Genomic DNA, 20,763 nt, shown 5'->3' with positions numbered 1-20,763 from the left:
TTTTTACGTAGTGTAAATTGACTTGCGGTGGATGTTTCAAATCTGCAACATGTCAATTTCTCTTGCAGGTACCCTGAGTTTTATGTGCAGATTTTCCATATAGAAAAATAAATGTGTTTTTATTGATTTTACAAGACAAAAATGCATAATTTCTGCACCTATTGGGTAAATTAGGTTACTTGCATTTGTTTATTGCGTTTTTTAGAAGAATTTGCTGCACTTACCTATTCATAAAATTCAGAGGCTTTATTTACAGCATTGTTATGAATGGCATATTGCTCTGTATGGACCACAGCCGTTTCTCGCTGAGCAGGCACTTGTTCCTCGTCCTCCACTTCCTGGGACCAGGAAGAAACCTCTGCTCAGCACGAAACAGCTGTTGTCCATACAGAGGAGTATGCCATTCACTATTACACTGTAACTTTTATCTATTTGGAAATTAAAGCGGTTGTCCAGTACTTCCACTAATCTGAATGTGTGCTTCCGTTACAATAAAAACACTTACACTCACCTCCCATGCTGGCACTGTTCCAGCGCTGTAGGCACTCACATTCCCAGGGCTCACATGAGGTTTTTACATCATGGGGGCCCTGCAGTCAGTCAGCGCTGGCGTCACTGTCCCCGCTTTTGAACGTATGAGTGATCAACCTTTAACAGTGACGCTGGCGCTGATTGGTCGCAGAGCTCCTGTGATGTAACAACCTCATGTGAGCCCCGGGAATGCGAGTGTCGACACCCCTGGAAAGGCACCGGCATGGGAGGTGAGTGTAAGTGTTTTTATTTTAACAGGGGCACACATTCAGATTGAGAAGGGTTTGTCCTAGTAGTGGATAACCCTTTCAAGTGTCTAAATTTTATGCACGGGTGAGTGCCACAATTTCTTCTCTCTACAATACTATTGGACTTTCTATATATTCAATGCTGAGCACCATCACAAGTGAACTGGATGACATATTTTTGTTTAGTGCCGATATTTTTTCTTTCTATTGAACAGTTTTTTTTACATGCTGCCATTTTTTTTATATTAAAACACAGGGCATCCCCAGATAGGCGATTTGTCTCAATATGGCCTAGTAACAAAACCCCTCAGAAGTGCTCATTATTTACTGCACAAGGACCTGATTTTCTAGCACAGTCCAGGATGTGGGATCCTGACTTTCAGAGTGGGATCCCACAACCCTCTGTTGCTGTTCTTGCTGTGAAAGAGTGAGATCTACTTCTTCCCACTGATCCAGGGCAGCTGCATAATTTATTAAACTGTTACTGAACCCAGAAGTTATGGCCTGACTTTGCTAGACTGACCCTCTCGAGGGACTTTATAGCTACTTATGTGGGGTTTTGTTAGGCCTCTTTCACACTTCAGTTTTTTACAATCAGTCACAATCCGCCAGGTTTTGAAAAAAACGGATCCGCTTTTTTCCCCATTGACTTCCATTATTGGCGGATTGTGACGGATTGCCGTCCGTTGCATCCGTTTTTTTTGCGGATCCGCCAAAAGTTGCTGTCCGTCACCTTCCTCAAAGATTTCAAAACGGAGCTTGCAACGTTTTTTTCTCTGGCGGATCCTCCAGACACTCATTTAACCCGAAATTGTCTCTCTCTCTCTCTTTTCCAGGCTGCGATTCCTTTAAAATTCTTCATTTGTCGGATCCGTCAAAAAAACGGACAGGTGGCATCCGTTGTCATCAGTACTAAAACAGATCCGCCATCCGTCCTTTTGGCGGATTTTGACTGATGCAAAAAACTGAAGTGTGAAAGAGGCCTTAATAGGTTACATTTAGACAACTCACCAGACTTGATTTACCCACTGTTTTGGTAAATAAAAAGGGCAGCTCTAGTTTGGTGATCGGTAATTTTCAATATGCGACAGTATGCACCATTTTTCCCTTAACGTAAGTCAATCAAAAGTTGGGGCATCTTAAGACTGGTCTAAACATGCTGAATGTCTGTGTGTCTACTATCTTTCTAAATTGCTACATTTGCTATTCATTGCAGCACAGCAATTTTGCAGTATATTGTACCTGCAATTAAAGATAAAATAACCCCAAAAGCATAAAAATTCTGCAAATAAACAAAATGAACATTTTTGTTATATCTGTAAAAATTGCCAAAAGTTTTATAAACATTTTATTGTTGGTGAATGCTGGAAAAATGCCAGAAATAAAATAAAATAACAATAATGTCAGAAAAGCTGCTTTATGGGTATATCACCTCCCCCAAAAAATGAACTAATAAGTGACCTAAAATGTTAAATGTGCCCCAGTATAAAGTTACAAATAAAAACTGCAGTTCATCTGGTAAAAAAGCTAAAGCAACAGGAAAATAAAATAGTTATGTCAAGATATGGCAACTGAAGTTAATTTTTTTCACACGTCAATGTGTCATGCCCTCAATTGGACTGATCTGTAAAATAAAGTTAGCATGTCACTTTTACCAACAAACTCTCTAAAATAAAGCCTGAGCAACAATGGCGCAGTTTGCTTTTCTTCATCCCATCCACAAAGAATCTTTTTCCATTTCATTACGTCTTATGATAAATTAAACTTCAAGATTTAAAACTACAACTCAACCCATAAAAAAGCAAGTCCTTACGTAGAAGACATTGCCGTAAGAATCTAACAAGTAACAAGAAGTTATGCTGCAGTAATGGGTTAAATAGACCATATCTTACAACCAAGCTTACTTATACGAGTAATTATATACAGAGAGATATTTCTAAAACTTTGGACGCATGTCTTCTGATTTAGAATAAATACCATCTGACATTATTTTCTTTTTCTATTAATATTTCCTGTTCTTTTGCAGAATAACCTGGTGCGATGTTTACCTGTGCAATGCCCAGCTGCTGCTTGCGGCAATCCAGTAACCACACCAGGCCAGTGTTGCCCCACCTGTCCAGGTAAACCTGTAATATAAGTTATGGTTATAAATAGCAATGCCGGTGCTTATCCCAAAATGTATTTTGTGATTGCTTTACAAAAAACATAAACTGAGTTAATAATTATGACAAATAAGAATATATAATAAATACAATATGTACAGTCGGATCCAGAAGTATATTCTATATATGGTACTTCTGGATCCGATTAATCATATTATTTTGCCTATGTAAACCAATAAAATGGATTTGAAAAATGTCTACACATTGAGCTTGATGTCAGTTGTAACAGACAGGCCCTCTCCACTTTCATGGCGTGGTCCACCTAAAAGAGGTCAGCACCACTAGAGGTACAGTACTGCTCACACATCACTTCCCAATCCAAATATAGTTGAACCAAGGGTTCACTTTGGATGCACCAGTGTGACTTCAGCTCTATTGTCTTGAGTTCCATAGTGCCATGATTGCCTACAATGAGAAGCTGTAGTCAAAGCTTTCCTTTTATTGGGGGCAATTACCCCTAACATGTTCCACTTTGTTGCTAGAGAAACAGCTTCTACTATCCCCAGTAGTTTACTATCGGCATGTTTTTTTCAAACCCACAAACAAAAGTATCCAGGTCCTTATTTTTGTCCATGACTGAGAAATTTTCAGGAAAATATTTAGGCAGGGGTCACACTTGCGAGTGCAATGCGAGAAACTCGTGCAAGTCTCTCGCCTCAATACCCAGCACTGCAGTACCGGTTATTGAGGTGAGAGACTTGCGCGAGTTTCTCGCATTGCACCAGCAAGTGTGACTCCGGCCTTAGAGAACTTGTTTCCCTAAATTACTTGGGGTGGAGAGCAGTAACAATCCATTTCATGTGTGAAATTTCCAACTGGAACTCTCTTTCGGCCTGTCATTCAGCTACCTCTCTTTCAATTTGTTTCTCTTGGTGTTTACAACTACGTAATATTTACAGTTGTGGCCAAAAGTATTGACACCCCTGCAATTCTGTCAGATAATACTCAGTTTCTTCCTGAAAATGATTGCAAACACAAATTCTTTGGTATTATTATCTTCATTTAATTTGTCTTAAATGAAAAAACACAAAAAGAATTGTCCTAAAGCCAAATTGGATATAATTCCACACCAAACATAAAAAAGAGAGTGAACAAAAGTATTGGCACTGTTCGAAAAATCATGTGATGCTTCTCTAATTTGTGTAATTAACAGCACCTGTAACTTACCTGTGGCACCTAACAGGTGTTGGCAATAACTAAATCTCACTTGCAGCCAGTTGACATGGATTAAAGTTGACTCAACCTCTGTCCTGCGTCCTTGTGTGTACCACATTGAGCATGGAGAAAAGAAAGAAGACCAAAGAACTGTCTGAGGACTTGAGAAACCAAATTGTGAGGAAGCATGAGCAATCTCAAGGCTACAAGTCCATCTCCAAAGACCAGAATGTTCCTGTGTCTACCGTGCGCAGTGTCATCAAGAAGTTTAAAGCCCATGGCACTGTGGCTAACCTCCCTAGATGTGGACGGAAAAGAAAAATTGACAAGAGATTTCAACGCAAGATTGTGCGGATGTTGGATAAAGAACCTCGACTAACATCCAAACAAGTTCAAGCTGCCCTGCAGTCCGAGGGTACAACAGTGTCAACCCTTACTATCCGTCGGCATCTGAATGAAAAGGGACTGTATGGTAGGAGACCCAGGAAGACCCCACTTCTTACCCCGAGACATAAAAAAGCCAGGCTGGAGTTTTCCAAAACTTACCTGAAAAAGCCTAAAACGTTTTGGAAGAATGTTCTGGGGTCAGATGAGACAAAAGTAGAGCTTTTTGGGCAAAGGCATCAACATAGAGTTTACAGGAGAAAAAAAGAGGCATTCAAAGAAAAGAACACGGTCCCTACAGTCAAACATGGCGGAGGTTCCCTGATGTTTTGCGGTTGCTTTGCTGCCTCTTGCACTGGACTGCTTGACCGTGTGCATGGCATTATGAAGTCTGAAGACTACCAACAAATTTTGCAGCATAATATAGGGCCCAGTGTGAGAAAGCTGGGTCTCCCTCAGAGGTCATGGGTCTTCCAGCAGGACAATGACCCAAAACACACTTCAAAAAGCACTAGAAAATGGTTTTAGAGAAAGCACTGGAGACTTCTAAGGTGGCCAGCAATGAGTCCAGACCTGAATCCCATAGAACACCTGTGGAGAGATCTAAAAATGGCAGTTTGGAGAAGGCACCCTTCAAATATCAGGGACCTGGAGCAGTTTGCCAAAGAAAAATGGTCTAAAATTCCAGAAGAGCATTGTAAGAAACTCATTGATGGTTACCGGAAGCGGTTGGTCGCAGTTATTTTGGCTAAAGGTTGTGCAACCAAGTATTAGGCTGAGGGTGCCAATACTTTTGTCTGGCCCATTTTTGGAGTTTTGTGTGAAATAATCAATGTTTTGCTTTTTGCTTCATTCCCTTTTGTGTTTTTTCATTTAAGACAAATTAAATGAAGATAATAATACTAAAGAATTTATGTTTGCAATCATTTTCAGGAAAAAACTGAGTATTATCTGACAGAATTGCAGGGGTGTCAATACTTTTGGCCACAACTGTATAAGGTATTCACACTTTGCACGCTGAGCTGACATTTTTATTGATACCATTTTTGGATAAATATGATGTTTTGATCACTTTTTATTGCATGGTGTTGCAACTGCTGAAAAAAATAAATTCTGGCGATTTTATTTTTTTTACTCATTATAGTGTATACCAATCAGGTTAATTTATTTTATATTTTGACAGATCAGACTCAGTGGAGATACCACTTTTCTGCATTTTTATAAATCTCTTTTATTTTTGTCTCAGGAGAGGGTATGATTCGAATTTTTATATTTTTCAAAGCAATTTTTTATTTTTAAAGCATATTGTAGTTCTCTAAGAAGACTTGAACCTGCGATTGGCTGATCACTTGTACCTTGTACAGCAATATCATAGTAGTGATGTATATAGCATGTATAGCACTACAATATCACCGTCTAGCATGAACGCCAGCCGCAGACTGGCTTTCAGTGGAGTAATGTCATTGACAGATATGGATGCTTTTAGTAGACCACCCAGCTGTTATGGCAACCCATCAGCCCCCTGTGATCACATTTAGGGTGGAGGCATTGGGCGGTTAGTGTAGTGCATCACCCAGACCTCATGCTGTAAATGCCACAGTCAGAGATTGAAAGTGGCATTTAACAGGATAACATCGGGGGGCAAAGTTCGCTGAATAACACAGCCATCATTTGTCAGGACAGATACGGCTCAGCTCCTGAGCTTGCACCAAAATAAGGGACCAGACATATCATGTACCAGTGATAGGATGCCAAGGTGTGTAAGTGCGTGTATTTCTGCGTGTGGTGCTCATACTCACTAGACCATAAATTAAAATGTTTTGAAAAATTTGTTTCCATTTTTCATCATTTGCATACCATTAACATGTCTATTGATTCTGTGATTTCCATAATTACATGACTTTTCCTTTTTGCTGTTGCAACTTTAATAATGAGTATATAGTCATGTAATATATTAAGAAAACCAAAAACAAAACACAAAACAAATATCCTGGACTAAAAAAGTAAAAAAAAAAATATATTGCAAAAATAGCATGATGGCGTCTACATTATTTTGATCAAAATTATGTTAACTAAATACCCTTAATATTACTATTATTACTACCTTCATGCTATTTTTGCAATATATATTTTTTTTTACTTTTTTATTCCAGGATATTTGTTTTGTGTTTTTGTTTTTGTTTTTCTTTCTGTAAAGGTCATGTGTTCATATGCAATTACATTTTGCATGCACCTTAATTTACTTTTTCTGCTCAGACCCAGTTTCTCATTTGTTTCATTGTGCATTCTGTGCATATAAGGGTGTGACCGCCCTGTTTCTGAGTTGGAAAATCCATCCTGTCTGGCCTATACTATTACTGGTGGTTCAGTCCCTCTGTCCTTGTTCACATTTACGTCACTTGACAAGTGGAAAGGTTTTAAATACAAGAGTTAGGACTGTCCCACAAGGGTTGCCTTGACCTGGCGGGATGGCTTCTACATTATTTTGATCAAAATTATGTTAACTAAATACCCTTAATATTACTATTATTACTACCTTCATGCTATTTTTGCAATATATTTTTTTACTTTTTTTATTCCAGGATATTTGTTTTGTGTTTTGTTTTTGGTTTTCTTTCTGTAAAGGTCATGTGTTCATATGCAATTACATTTTGCATGCACATTAATTTACTTTTTCTGCTCAGACCCAGTTTCTCATGTAATATATTAACTAGATTACATACAATAAATTATCATTTTAAATAATTGATTACTTATGTTCTACATAAACCTCTTCCTGACATTGGACTTATCCATACATCATGGTCGGATAGTACTTACTGACTTTTGACATATGCGCCAGCTGCGGTGATCGCATTAAAATTCCGGTGCCATCTTGGACCTCAGCACATGGAGTCATCCCCCCGTCAGGGTGGCGACGCCCGCCCCCCGCAACTACAATCACTGTGATTGGCTGTTCAATTCTGAACAGGCAATCGCAATGTTTCTCAGTGTTTCAGGCAATTAGATTGCCTGAAACACTGATGTCCAGCCTATGATCAGTGCTGTAAGATCACTGATCATAGGCTGGAGCCTTGCAGCACCAGGATCACCAGGGCATAGATTGACAGCGGCATTTAACTAGTTAACAGCCATGGGTGGATCGCAATTCCACCCGTGGCTGTTAGAGGCACATGTCAGCTGTTCAAAACAGCTGACATGTGCCAGGAAAGATGTGGGCACAGCCCTGGAGCCCACATCAAAGGGAGGGATTCCGATGTGGGTGTACTGTTACGCAGAACGTCGGAAAGGGGTTAAGTAGCTCTCAATATGTGGTCAAAATGATTTACTCAAGTAAAGGTGGCCATCATTTTGCTGTAACAATAAAAAACATGTAAGGAGGTGGACAAGAAAAGAGATTACCTTAGTTTGAGGCCTAGTGCAGTGTCTGCAAGCAAGCACCTTCATCTACTGGTTAAGTAATTTAGAACGAGTGAAAGTAACAAGAGCCACATCAGCAGGAACTTTAAGTTGAAATACCTGGTTCCTGTGGGGGACAGGTTGAAGGAGACACCAGATCAGGTGGTAGATGTGGCGCAGTTAATAATTATAAAAGGCTCGGGAGGGCGGTGAAAAGGAGGAGTCAGCGCCTGGACCTGTAGCAGGACAGACGTGTGAGGCCATGGAGTTGGCTTAAAGCTGCCATTATGAGAGACCAAACCCTAGTGAAGGAACCAAGAGACCAAACCTGAGTGAAGGAACTGAGAGACCAGATCCGAGTGAAGTAATCAAGAAACCAGACCTGTGTGGTCAGGACCGGAGACAGAAACCTAGTGAGCAGAGACAAGGACAAAAGGAAAACCACCACATTGTAGAAGAAGGACATACATGTGAGCTGTACCCTCCAGTGTAGATGTACGGTACAAAATCAAGGGACCTGGACCATGCTTCAGGGAACAGAGGTGGCCAGTTTGAGGGAGATGCAAAATCACTCTCAGATCCAGGACTTGTGGTTTAACGGTGGAGTACCGTTGACTCCACTTAGGGCCTGTGTCACGTTTCATATTGCCTAGGGAGTGACGATGGCCACGGACCCGATAAAATCAGTGACGCACTTAGGGTTAAGACATTAGGACCAAGACGCATTTGACGATACTAGTGTTTAGTTGTAATAATAAGAATAGGAGTGTGCAGTTAGGATTGTATAAATATTCTGCGTAGTCAGATTTACTGTATTTTCATTGTTTTTATTATATTCATTGATATTGTACCATAAGCACCTGTTTAGTTATGTTAATCAAATAAATAAGCGTTGGTTAAGTTGCCTCTGTCTCCTCATTCTCTGTGCTGTTGTATTCGCACTCCTTCTTACAAACACAAACAAAAAAACAAACATATCAGTGAGAAAGAAGGAATTTTGGGAATTACCATTTCAAAAGCATAGAAGACCTTCAAAGTAAATGATTGTAGAATTTTCTCTTGGTAATGAAAATTTCCTTTGCAACATCTAGCCACTCAAGGACACACTCAAGGTGTTAGGAGTCAGATTCCTGACACTGCACAGCAGGAATCCAGAGCCATACATCCAGCGGTCTCCCATTCACCTCCGACTGCTCAGGGACCTGCTCAGCAATCCCAGCGATCCAGGCGTGCTGCTCAGACTCGCTCTGTCAGTCTAGATGTTGCAGCCACCTCTGGTGCAGCAATGGTAGCGCAACCTGCTTTGCAGGGAACCGCTCCAGAGGCTAAGTCCTCTCGCTGTGCTACTGGGCATGCCCGCAAGTTGACCTCTCAGTGGAGAGCAGAGGTCACATGCTCAGGTCCTGCGTCGGATCTGATTGGTCCTTCCCAAAGTACTGGAAGGTCCCAGAAGCGCATAGCTATATAAAGCCCGCATGGCGGCTCGGCCATGCGCTAGTGTAGACTAATATTTGCTATGTGTGAAAGGTGATGGATGCATGTGTCTGGTGACTGACTTATTTGAAACCCCTTCCCTCTGATATTATGAATGGTGACAGAGTGTTGGTTTAGTCAGCGCCAGGTTGTGGCAAGCTACGTGCCACTGTGCTTACCGCACCTACACTAGCGTCCGTCGGTGTCCGGCTCTCCGGCACCGTCGCTTAGCGGCTACAGTTACCGCTGCGCTGCAGTAGCAGCATCTATTGGCGTTCGCGGCTGCGACGCCACACACCGGCTGGCCTGTGGAGTTAACAGATCCAGCGTTTATTCCTGAGTTTACTCTAGGGCGTCTCTGTGTCCTTAACAGAGCTGCTCCTAGCACCTCGGGTGACGCTAACCCGAGTGCAGTGCTCCGCCTCCTAGCAAGTCTGCTATTATCCAGCAGTGGTCTTTACACCTACCGCACGGTGGACCCCGGGCGGCGAACGCACCCTCTATTATTTATATTTGGTGCGTTCCGCCGTCCCTAACACAAGGAGGTTGGTGTATTATTGCTGAGCAAACCTCTGGTAATGATCAAGAATAAAAAGAGCAAGAAAGGCAAGATTAGACTAGTAATCATTGAGTTCTAAAACAAAATTCTTTCTGTTTATAAAGCCAAGATTAGTTGTATCAGAATGTTGGGAAGAAGCATACTATATCATCTGTCAAAAGAGGCAATCTTATGACATGGACTTTTATTCTGCTTATAGAACATGGTCAGTGGTATTTACTGAACTGATTATGTGACTGTCGATAGAATCAGCAGGAAGATTTCTAGGTCAACAAATTATTCTGGGATTTCACAAATGCTGGAAAATTTATAGGCTGGCATTTCATTGTACAGTTGGATAATGACCAAACTATGCACAATAATAGCTTCTATAGCTAAAGTAATGTAAATATTTTTCAATGACTCAATCATTCGCTTGGCCTTAACCTGACTAAGTATGCGTATCACACCGACTGAAGTCTAAAGTAATGTTAGAAAGACAAACAAGCAGCAAGTGAAGGCAGCTGTAGTATAGGACTGGCAAGGCATCTGAAGGGAGGAAACTTTTTTGTTATATTCATGCATTCCAGACTTTAATCAGGACTGCCAGAGATAAGTTTGCCCAATTACTTTTGTGATCATAATTATTGAGGAATTGTGTAAAAATGTCCAAAATGGGTCATGTAAAATTTTGTTTAATACCTAAAAATTGTGACAATATCCAGTATACACAGTATATACAGTATATGTATATACCATAAAATGTCAAATAGCTCTCCATGGCAAAATAGATGTTAGAAAATAGAAATACTGTAAGACAGCCCTTTGAATAATTCAATTTCCAATAAAAATGGGCACTAAATACAAAGTATATACTCTACAATATCAATTGTAATATATTCAAACTCGAGATATAAACGTATGGCAGAGCATGTCAGGGTGTTTGCTGGCTTCATTACATGGCCTCCATCTGCTTTTAATAATGATCTTTGATCGGTGCTGTTAACTTCCATAAATTCTGCGGTCAATCACTGAAAGCAGCATTTAAGTACCACGATCCTGCCAGGGTATTAGTTCAGGCACCCATCAACCTCCCCCCTGGTGATGAAATCATGGTGTACAGATGAGTTGCCATAACAGCCATGGGTTATGTTATGTCATGATAATTCTCCTGTGAAGTCACGCCATAGGCTGGGGCATCATAAGAGACTGAATTTTTACTATATACAGCAATGCTAAAGTATTGATTTCCCTGGATTAACCTTCACATTCATCATGTAAGCACAACTCTGTGGTCGCGAGTGACATGATTTGCAAGAGGGACATCACTGCTGGCTGCTTGTATACATTGTGCAAGTGCGTGATTTTCTCTTTCCCTGAGAGTGCACTATGAAGCCAGGTGTATGCTCCAGGCTTCATTGGCGTACTGCACATGCACAACATGCTGGACTTAGACAGTCGTAGAGGAGCTCCACATTTACCGCCTAAAAACATCAATGTAAATATGGCTATGATTAGTGGCATATGGGGCTTCTGAGTCCAAGTCTTAAATTTTAGACAGATAAAGTGAAGCTCCTCCGTGGCTGTCCAACTCCAGCATCACTGCTGCCTCACTGGGCATGCACAGTGTGACAATGAAGCCTAGAACCTACACCCGGTTTCACTGTGCATTCTCAGGGAGGGAGAGGATTGTACACGTGCAAAATTTGCAAGGAGCCCCCGGCGACATCACTCTTGCAATTCGTGTCGTTTAAGACCCCGTCTCACATAACGAGATCGTTAGCGAGATCGCTGATACGTCACAGGTTTTGTGATGCAAGAGCGACCTCGCCAGCGATCTCGCTACGTGTGACACATAGCGGCGACTGGCCCCCCCGCTGGATATCACTGATCGTGCTCAAATGTCCTAGGCAATTTTTTGATCGTTGGCGTACCGCTGGCCAGCATGCATTGCTGTGTTTGACGCTGACGAGCGACCTTGTTGGCGACGCATAACTCATGGACGCAGGCGTGAGTCGTCAGAATAGCTGCTGTGTGACAAGGTCCCAACGACCGCCGAGGTCGTTATCCGGATCCCCGGAACGTTGCTGTGTTGTTGAATAGATCTGCCGGTTTGACAGCTTACTAGCGATCATGTAGCGATGTACCAGCGATCCTTACCTGGTTGTATCGTTGTCGGGATCATTGGAGCGTCGCTTAGTGTAACGGGACCCTTATGCACACAGGTGCGTGCTTACATGAGGACAAGGATTAGTCCGGAGAAATGACACACCCTCATCTAGTCACAGCCACAGCATCAAAGGTCTGGGGGCCTACACGGTGACTGCTGTCATTTCTCCCTCAGCTTGTGCTTCATGCTTGGTTTCTTTAAATTCACATGGGATCTGTTTGTCTGATGAATGTCGAATACTGAAATATCATATAGTGTATGAATTATTTTGGATGGTTACGATTAAAACTTTTCAGCATTGCTACTTGAAGTGTTAGGCCGGCGTCACACTAGAGAGGAATACGGATGAGTGAGAGGCATTAAAACACGCATTGCACACGGACAAATGATTCTCTATGGGTTAGCACCCATCAGCCATATTTTCCTTGCGTATATTTTACAGTCCGTGCCAATCGCAGCATGCTGCGATTGTCAGCGTCCTACGACCGTAGTACGCCAATGCAAGTCTATGGGTGCGCAAAAAAACCGCATTACACACTGACCAGATGTGTGACTTGCGAGAAATACGCACCCGGTGTTCTTTAGAAAAGCCGGAAATTCAATGCACAATACAGTAAAATCACACTGACAGGTTTAATAAAGAAACGAAAGAATAGATATACTGTATACACATAGAATACATATATATATATATATATATATATATATATATATACATGTCATTGAGACACACAAATATTTATATATATATATATATATATATTTATATTTCCTAGAGTTCTACATAGCAGAATAGCCGCTAAATCAATTGCCGGCTTTTGTAAAATTATTCCCCAACCCGACATGAAATGACACATGGATCCAGGATGGCGCCGGCGGAAGAAGATGTCGGGGATCGTGGAGCAGCGGCGATGACGGCGTGAGTATGAGAGACGGAGTGAAAGAAGGGGTCGTATGTGGAGTGAAAGAGTGAGTGGACGTGAGTGGAGATGGTGAAAGGTGAGAGGAGTGTGTGTGTTGAGGGTTAACATGGCAAGAGGTGTGATGCTATCGCATCCTCCCGATGCGATAGCATCGGGCCATAATCTAGTGTTGAATAATCTTTGTTTATTCGGTCGTCCATGACAGCACCACCTGAGAGAGGGGATCCGCCCTTCTTAGGAACAGGAAAACCTACAGATACAAAAAGGGCGGCACCTCTCCCACGCATCAGTTGGTTTCCTGTTCCTAACAAGGACAGAACTCCCTACAGATCGTCCGTCATGGATAACCAAATCCCAGGCCAGCGGACCGACTCAGGTAGCGGGGGGTTCTCCTACCTCGGTCTCGCTGGGGGCCCTGGATGCGCCACGGTGGGTCCGGGTAGGATTTCCACGGCAGTGGTAAGAGCAGGCGGAGACAGGGTCCGGCGGTCGCCTTCTCCACGGGACCGGTGAGGTAAGCGGGTCCCCCTGTGTCTCCTTCCCCCGGGGGTGCGGTCCGTTCGGGCGGGCGCCGCCGGCGGTGTCCCACAAAGGGAGCGGCGGTTCCGAGCCGGCGGCGCAGTTTTAGCCCCTTGCCGCGCGTCCCTGCGGCCTCTGTCGCGCGGGGAAGTGACACGGCGAAGGGGGCGGGGCCTAGCGCCGAAACCGGAAGTCGGATGCCGGCGACTTCCGGTTGTGGTGAACGCGCGCCGACGCGCGCCCGCCGCCTGAGGGGGCCGGGCACCTGAAGGGGAGGGGGAGGATCACGGGGAGCGGTCCAATGGGGGGCCCGAACACCGGACAGAGTCCTGCTAATCCGGAGGGGGAGCCTTCTTAAGACAGAAGGCATCGCTGCTGAGGTGCTTCTGGAGGCCCAGCGATGGACACAACAGAAGCCCCCATGGACCCACAAGAGGTGCAGCCCGTGGCAAAGCGCCCCAGTGACCAACCTAAGAGGAAGGAGGGACGTTCAAGTGGACGGAGCCACAGCAGTTCCTCTAGGTCAAAGGATCCTCCCGCAGCCCCCCATGATCCGGTACCTGTCCTCATCTGCAAGGGTAAGAGATCTGCGAGAATGTACCCTGATGCAGTGTCCCCTTATGTGTTTGATTCTCAGGGGAAGAAGGCCACAGGGAAGCAGAAGCACAAGGAATGTGCCCTCTGTAGTTGCCCCTTACCAGATGGCCACCCCAAGAGATTGTGTCAGTCTTGCGTGAGACAGACGGTAGGGACGGAGATGAGGGGTAGAACGTGAGTGGAGTATCAGACTCTTACACTCTTTCCTATTTATACAGGTAGCGGAAGAAGCTCCAAGCTTCGCTACAGACCTGAGGCAATTAATCAGGACTGAAATAAAAGCCCTATCAAAAGAAGGTTCTTCTAAAAGAAGACGAGCTAGTGTTTCAGGCTCAGAGTCTTCAGTCGGCCCTAGAAAGGAAGATATCTCCTCAGAGTCCTCGGCCTCCTCTTCTTCCGAAGAGGATTCCAGCCAGTTCTGCTTTCCCTTGGACCAAATGGATAAATTAATTAAAACCATAAGGTCAACCATGGGGGTAGAAGAAAAAAAGACAGAACTGTCTGCTCAGGACATCATGTTCGGGGGTCTAGACCCCAGAAAACAAAAGACTTTTCCACTAAACGAAAAAGTCCAGAGCCTGATTGACAGGGAGTGGAAAAAAACGGAAAAAAGGGGTTCTATGCCGCCCGCTTTCAAACGTAGATACCCCTTTGAGGACCCAATAGTAAGTCCTATTCCCCCCTGTTCTTGGTCCGTAAACCGGACGACTCATTTAGGGCTATATTTAACCTCAAAGCCCTCAATAAATTCCTGGTTGTACGTCCATTTAAAATGGAAACAATCAACACCGCAATAAAGATGCTGTTTCAAAACTGCTTCATGGTGGTCCTAGATCTGAAAGACGCTTACTATCATATACCCATAGGTCTAGCACACCAATCTTTCCTTAGACTGGCGGTTCAGTTGGATGGGTCAATCCAGCACTTCCAGTACGCGGCCCTACCCTTCGGGGTGGCGGCTGCGCCTCGAGTATTCACCAAAGTGATGGCAGAAGTGATGGCCCATTTGCGCGAGCTAAACATTCTAGTCGTCCCCTATTTAGATGACCTCCTTATAATAGGCAGTTCAGCCGAGCAGTGTTTAGAACAGTTACAGAAAACAACGGCGGCTCTAGAGCGGTTGGGATGGCTACTTAATATCAAAAAATCCCGTTTGCAGCCATTAAAAATTCAACAATTTCTAGGCCTAACCCTAGATTCAAAAAAGCAGGAATGCCGTCTGCCCCCAGAGAAGCTGCTGCACCTGCATGGCCGGGTCCTGAACGCCTCCAACAACCCCTCCATATCCCTCAGGAAAGCCATGTCCCTGTTGGGTTCCCTCTCATCCTGCATTCCCGCAGTCCAGTGGGCCCAAGTTCATACGAGAACTCTACAGGGCGAAGTTTTATGGTATCAGAGGATTCTTGAGGGTAACTTAGAAGGTCGACTGACCTTATCTAGAAACACAATAGAGTCCCTGGAATGGTGGCTAGAAAGAAATAACTTGTCTAGAGGGGTCCCTTGGGAGTATAACATTACCCGCGTGGTCACCACAGATGCAAGTCCTTCCGGTTGGGGGGCGCATATGGAAGAAATTCTGGTCCAGGGCCTATGGGAACGAGATCAGATACAAATGTCTTCTAATTTGAAAGAATTAACAGCGGTAGTACTCGCAGCTAAAGAGCTCCTTATGTATCTACAGGGCCATCACGTACGAGTTCTATCGGACAATCGAGTGGCCGTGGCCTATATCAACCACCAAGGCGGAACTCATTCCAGAACTCTGATGAAGGTGGCAGGACAGTTGTTCCAGCTAGCAGAGCGTCATTTTTTATCTCTCACGGCTCTTCACATAAGAGGAAAAGAGAACATCGCGGCAGATTTCCTAAGCCGCAATCTGTTAAAACAAGGAGAGTGGGCCTTAAACACCTCCATTTTCGTTCAGATTGTGCAGAGATGGGGTCAGCCAGAGGTGGATCTATTCGCTACCAAGGAGAATTCGAAAACGACACAGTTTTGCTCCCTAAATCCCAGGGAGACTCCTCTGGCAGTAGATGCGCTTCTGATAAAATGGGACTTCAGGCTAGCCTACGCCTTTCCTCCCCTATCTCTACTTCCTCTAGTGTTGAGGAAGATCAGGAAAGACAGGGCAAGGGTCATAGTCATCGCCCCGTTCTGGCCCAGAAGAGCATGGTTTTCGAACCTCAGGATCATGTCGGTAGACGATCCTTGGGTTCTCCCGGACATCCCGGACCTTCTGTCCCAGGGCCCGGTCTTCCACCCTCAGGTGGCTGGCCTACATCTCATGGCGTGGAATTTGAGCGGTCACTGCTAGAAAGTAAAGGCTTCTCTCCAGACCTAATTGACACTCTACTAAAAAGTAGGAAAGTAGTGACAACTAAGATTTACGTCAGAATTTGGAAAAGGTTCCTCGAAAGCTCAAATGTAAATACTGGTGATTCCGTCCCCATAGGCCAGATCTTGGAATTTTTACAAAAAGGGCTGGACTTGGGTCTCTCCACCAGTACCCTTAAAGTACAGGTATCCGCCTTAGGGGCCCTCTTTAGCTGCAACATCGCGGCTAATTATTGGGTCAAAAGATTTATCAAAGCAGCGAGTAGATCCAGACCAATAGTAAAGAATAGACTCACGCCATGGGATTTGAACCTAGTCCTCACAGCTATGACAGAAGCGCCATTTGAACCCATCTCGTCGGCCTCTATTAGGAGCCTGTCCCTCAAAATAGCTTTCCTAATAGCCATAACGTCAGCCCGTAGGGTAAGCGACATTCAGGCATTGTCTAGGCGCCCACCTTTTCTTCAGGTAAAGGAGGATAGGGTAATACTTAGACCCGACCCAGCGTATTTACCAAAAGTAGCCTCCAGCTTTCATAGGTCGCAGGAAATAGTCCTTCCATCCTTCCTCCCTAAACCAACTAATGAGAAAGAGGAGAAGCTACACACTTTAGATGTTAGGAGATGCCTCTTGGAGTATCTAGCAGCTACCGATCCCTGGAAGAAAGACAATGCTCTCTTTGTCTCCTACCAAGGCCCTAGGAAAGGTCTTAGGGTGTCCAAAAGTACACTAGCCAGGTGGATTAGAGAAGCAATCTCGTTAGCTTATGCCTCAAAAGGTAGAGTAGCTCCGGAGAAATTGAAGGCGCATTCCACCAGAGCCGTGGCAAGCTCGTGGGCCGAGAGGTCGGAAGTCTCCATCGACCAGATTTGTAAGGCGACCACTTGGTCCTCTCCGAGCACTTTTTATAGTCATTATAGACTAGACTTGGGTGCCTCTGCAGACCTCTCCTTCGGTATCAGGGTTCTGCAGGCTGTAGTCCCCCCCTAAAGTAGTGATTACTCTCTGTAATTCTCTCAGGTGGTGCTGTCATGGACGACCGAATAAAGTCTTAGTTACTCACCGGTTAACGGTATTTTTCGGAGTCCATGACAGCACCCATAGATTCCCTTCCCTTAGTTAATTTGAGTGTGCACGTCTTCCCTTTGTACATATCCACGGGTGATAAAAATTTAAGTGTTGATATTGTTGTACATATAATTATGCATTAACCTTGGAGGTCCTCTTTTTATACTCTGTAATCCAACTGATGCGTGGGAGAGGTGCCGCCCTTTTTGTATCTGTAGGTTTTCCTGTTCCTAAGAAGGGCGGATCCCCTCTCTCAGGTGGTGCTGTCATGGACTCCGAAAAATACCGTTAACCGGTGAGTAACTAAGACTTTTCTGATCATTTGAGAGTTGTTTTGAGGCGCCCATGATGCCACTCTTTATAGGAGAATCAAATAGGAGAACTACTTGCAAGTGGCCACCTTAAATACCTTTTCTCATGATTTGATACACCTGACTATGAAGTTCAAAGCTCAATGAGGTTACAAAACCAATTTAGTGCTTCAGGAAGTCAGTAAAAAGTAGTTAGGAGTGTTCAAATCAAGAAAATGATAAGGGTGCCCATACTTTTGCACCGGTCAAATTTTGTTTAAATGCAGATTGCACATTTTCTGTTAGTACAATAAACCTCATTTGAATCCAGAAATATAACTGAGCAGTTATTAGATATATGAAACTGAAATAGCTGTTGCAAAAACCAAAATTGTTATAAAGAAAAAAGGTTAACATTAATAGGGGTTCCCAAACTTTAACATATGACTGTATCTATTCTTTTGTTTGGATTTGAAAACCTGTCATTAGGCTCCATTATATGTCCGTTTTGCAAGCCTGCAAGAAAAAAATGGTATACGGATGCCATACGGATTACATACGGATGCTTACATGAGAAAAATATGCAGCCACACCCTGACAACAGATGACATACGGAGCACTATTTAGGGACCATTTATGCGTATTACGGCCATATAATATGGTCCATATTTTTCTGTGATGTGTGTGACTCCAGTCTTAAGGTCTTTTTTTCATGCAAAAATGTAAAAGTATCTATTCTAATGAAATACTGTATATTGTTATTTGTGAAACTTAAGCGATATGCAGACTTTAGCAATTTAATAAAATATTCCAGAAGTAAAAGATTTTTAGCAGCTCAAGTTGCAAGATGTGACCACCATAAAATAGAGAAAAAGAAGGGATCAATAGACCATGGTGTCTGTCCCTCTCACCACAGGTTGACACAGTGACAGACATCGAAGAGGTCTTTGGCCCATGAAGACTTTCCTCAAGATGGCAGTGACATCACCTACATGTTGTTCCCTTTATTCCTCCTAGTGTGTGATTTTCACGGGAAACCCTTGTTACCTGGGCAGAACATTACCACCGCCGATGGTTGCCATCACTGTATATGTCAGGTCAGTGTTCAGAGTCCTTAATGTACAGAGTTAAGTTTTGGTGCAGTTGTAATATGTCTTTTATAAAGATTATACTTTTCTTCCAATCACTTTAAGACCTAATATAATATGTCTTGTAATACTTTTTTGGTTTAATAATATATAACAGCATATGATCTTGACAGTTTTTGCTTCTTAGACTCCACCTTTCTTTAACGTTGTCTAGATTTTCAGAAAGCAAACATTTTAGCACTTTTGTATTGTCACTTATGATCCTTACTATATTTTCTAGATTGGTCTTATGTGCGAAATGTAACAAAATCTCCATTTGCTTCCACTGAAATATCTTTTTTTTGGTATTTCTCGCTGCCCTCTCTTTTTTGCTGATTCTCAGGATGGTGAAGTGAGGTGTACTGATGCTGTGCGTTGTCCTCAAAGCTGTACTCATGGAGTTAAAAGAGGTTCCTGCTGTCCTGATTGTTCAGCCTGCAATCTTCAAGGTGACATTATACCAAATGGTGTCACGTTTAAAGGCAATGGTGATCCATGTGAAAGCTGTATTTGCAAGGTAGTTTTCACTTCTATGTATATTACAATTCAGTGTAGTCCAGCTTGTACTAATTTAAGATGCTATGCTTTTCTCTTAGTCTGAACTTTGTGTTTGTTAACACAGTACAATCTGCCCTTTCTTCTGCAGAATGGTAATGTCAATTGTATACGAGTATCTTGCCCCAAATTGACTTGTGGCCAATTAGAAGAGGTTCCTGGAGAATGTTGTAAGAGGTGTCAAGGTAATCAGCAATGCCACATTGACTTATATCTGGCAATTATTGTAACTTTCTATTTCTAAACTTGTATATCATTACATAATATCACATAACAATGTATTCATATGAGATGAGGTTTGGAATGAAGGAATATGGAGGTAGAAAGGATCTCCAATATTTATAGATGATGGATCCAGCAGTGGATGTATAACTAGTGTGTAACATTGTTGGATATCAAAACATTTATCTCATTGATGGTCACGATGGACACTTTTTGGCCAAATTCCTAAAATTGCTGAAAAAGGTGTGTACAGACATAAGTTATCATAAATAACCTTCTTGATTACCCCTATTCTGTGTGTCAAGGTCACTTTCTGCCCATAGACCACCACTCTCATTGACATAGGTGTTGAAAGTATGAGCACATACAGGCAACAGAACTTCATATAATTGTTCATAAATATGTGGCCGTTATCCAGTGTTTGTCATTTATCCATACAAAGCTGTAACCTTTGTGGTAGAGCGGCTCACTCAACTGACACAGAGGTAGGCACAAGAACACTGTCTCTTTAAGTCCTTTCAAGGGTTTATTATAGACATGCAGAATAAACCACAGTGAGGACAAAATAAACATGGCCCATCAGGGCAAAACAGGAAAATAAAGCAAAATAGTATAACACAGTCCATTCATGTATGGGAAGTCCGCCCGCTCAGGAGAAATCAGCATCCAAAGGTACAGCTTCCTTCACAGGACACAATGCAATGCACTGGAGCTCCACTCTCCAGCGCTTGAACGCTGACTTCCTCTAGAAGCCTGCTACTTAAGCCCCAGACCACACCCTGGGGGTGGAGATAAGGTGGACAACCTCCCACCCACTCTATGGTCATCCACATAAAACCCAGCCCATTATATAATTTAGCGGTTAACCCCCTCGGAGCACTTAATGTGCTGCAGGAAAATCTATGCGTTTTATATCAATGACGCCATTAAGCATAGTGAAAGGTATCTCCCCTCCAGCACTTTGCCAGTGACTTTGTCACACCTTAAAAAGGAAAAAATAAAATGTAGACGTTGAGGTAATCATGAATGACTATGTCTCTACACAACAAATAAGTGTTTTTTTTTAAA

The 20,763-nt window shown here is 43.1% G+C and overlaps 1 protein-coding gene across 1 annotated transcript in view; it reads left to right on the top strand.

Annotated features, from left to right (window-relative positions):
• KCP (kielin cysteine rich BMP regulator) overlaps nt 1-20,763 on the top strand; it is a 265,538-nt gene that overhangs the window by 176,115 nt on the left and 68,660 nt on the right. Inside the window, exons 12-15 of the mRNA XM_073579223.1 lie at nt 2,806-2,899; nt 18,809-18,888; nt 19,262-19,435; nt 19,565-19,658. Coding sequence (XP_073435324.1) covers nt 2,806-2,899; nt 18,809-18,888; nt 19,262-19,435; nt 19,565-19,658 — 442 coding nt within the window. The remainder of the gene's footprint in view (nt 1-2,805; nt 2,900-18,808; nt 18,889-19,261; nt 19,436-19,564; nt 19,659-20,763) is intronic.

The sequence above is a fragment of the Dendrobates tinctorius genome, unplaced genomic scaffold, assembly GCF_039654945.1.
Source record: "Dendrobates tinctorius isolate UK_male_01 unplaced genomic scaffold, ASM3965494v1 ptg000062l, whole genome shotgun sequence".
NCBI lineage: Eukaryota > Metazoa > Chordata > Amphibia > Anura > Dendrobatidae > Dendrobates > Dendrobates tinctorius.
The sequence above is the reverse complement of the archived record's forward strand: the minus strand, read 5'-3'. Positions and strand labels throughout refer to the sequence as shown.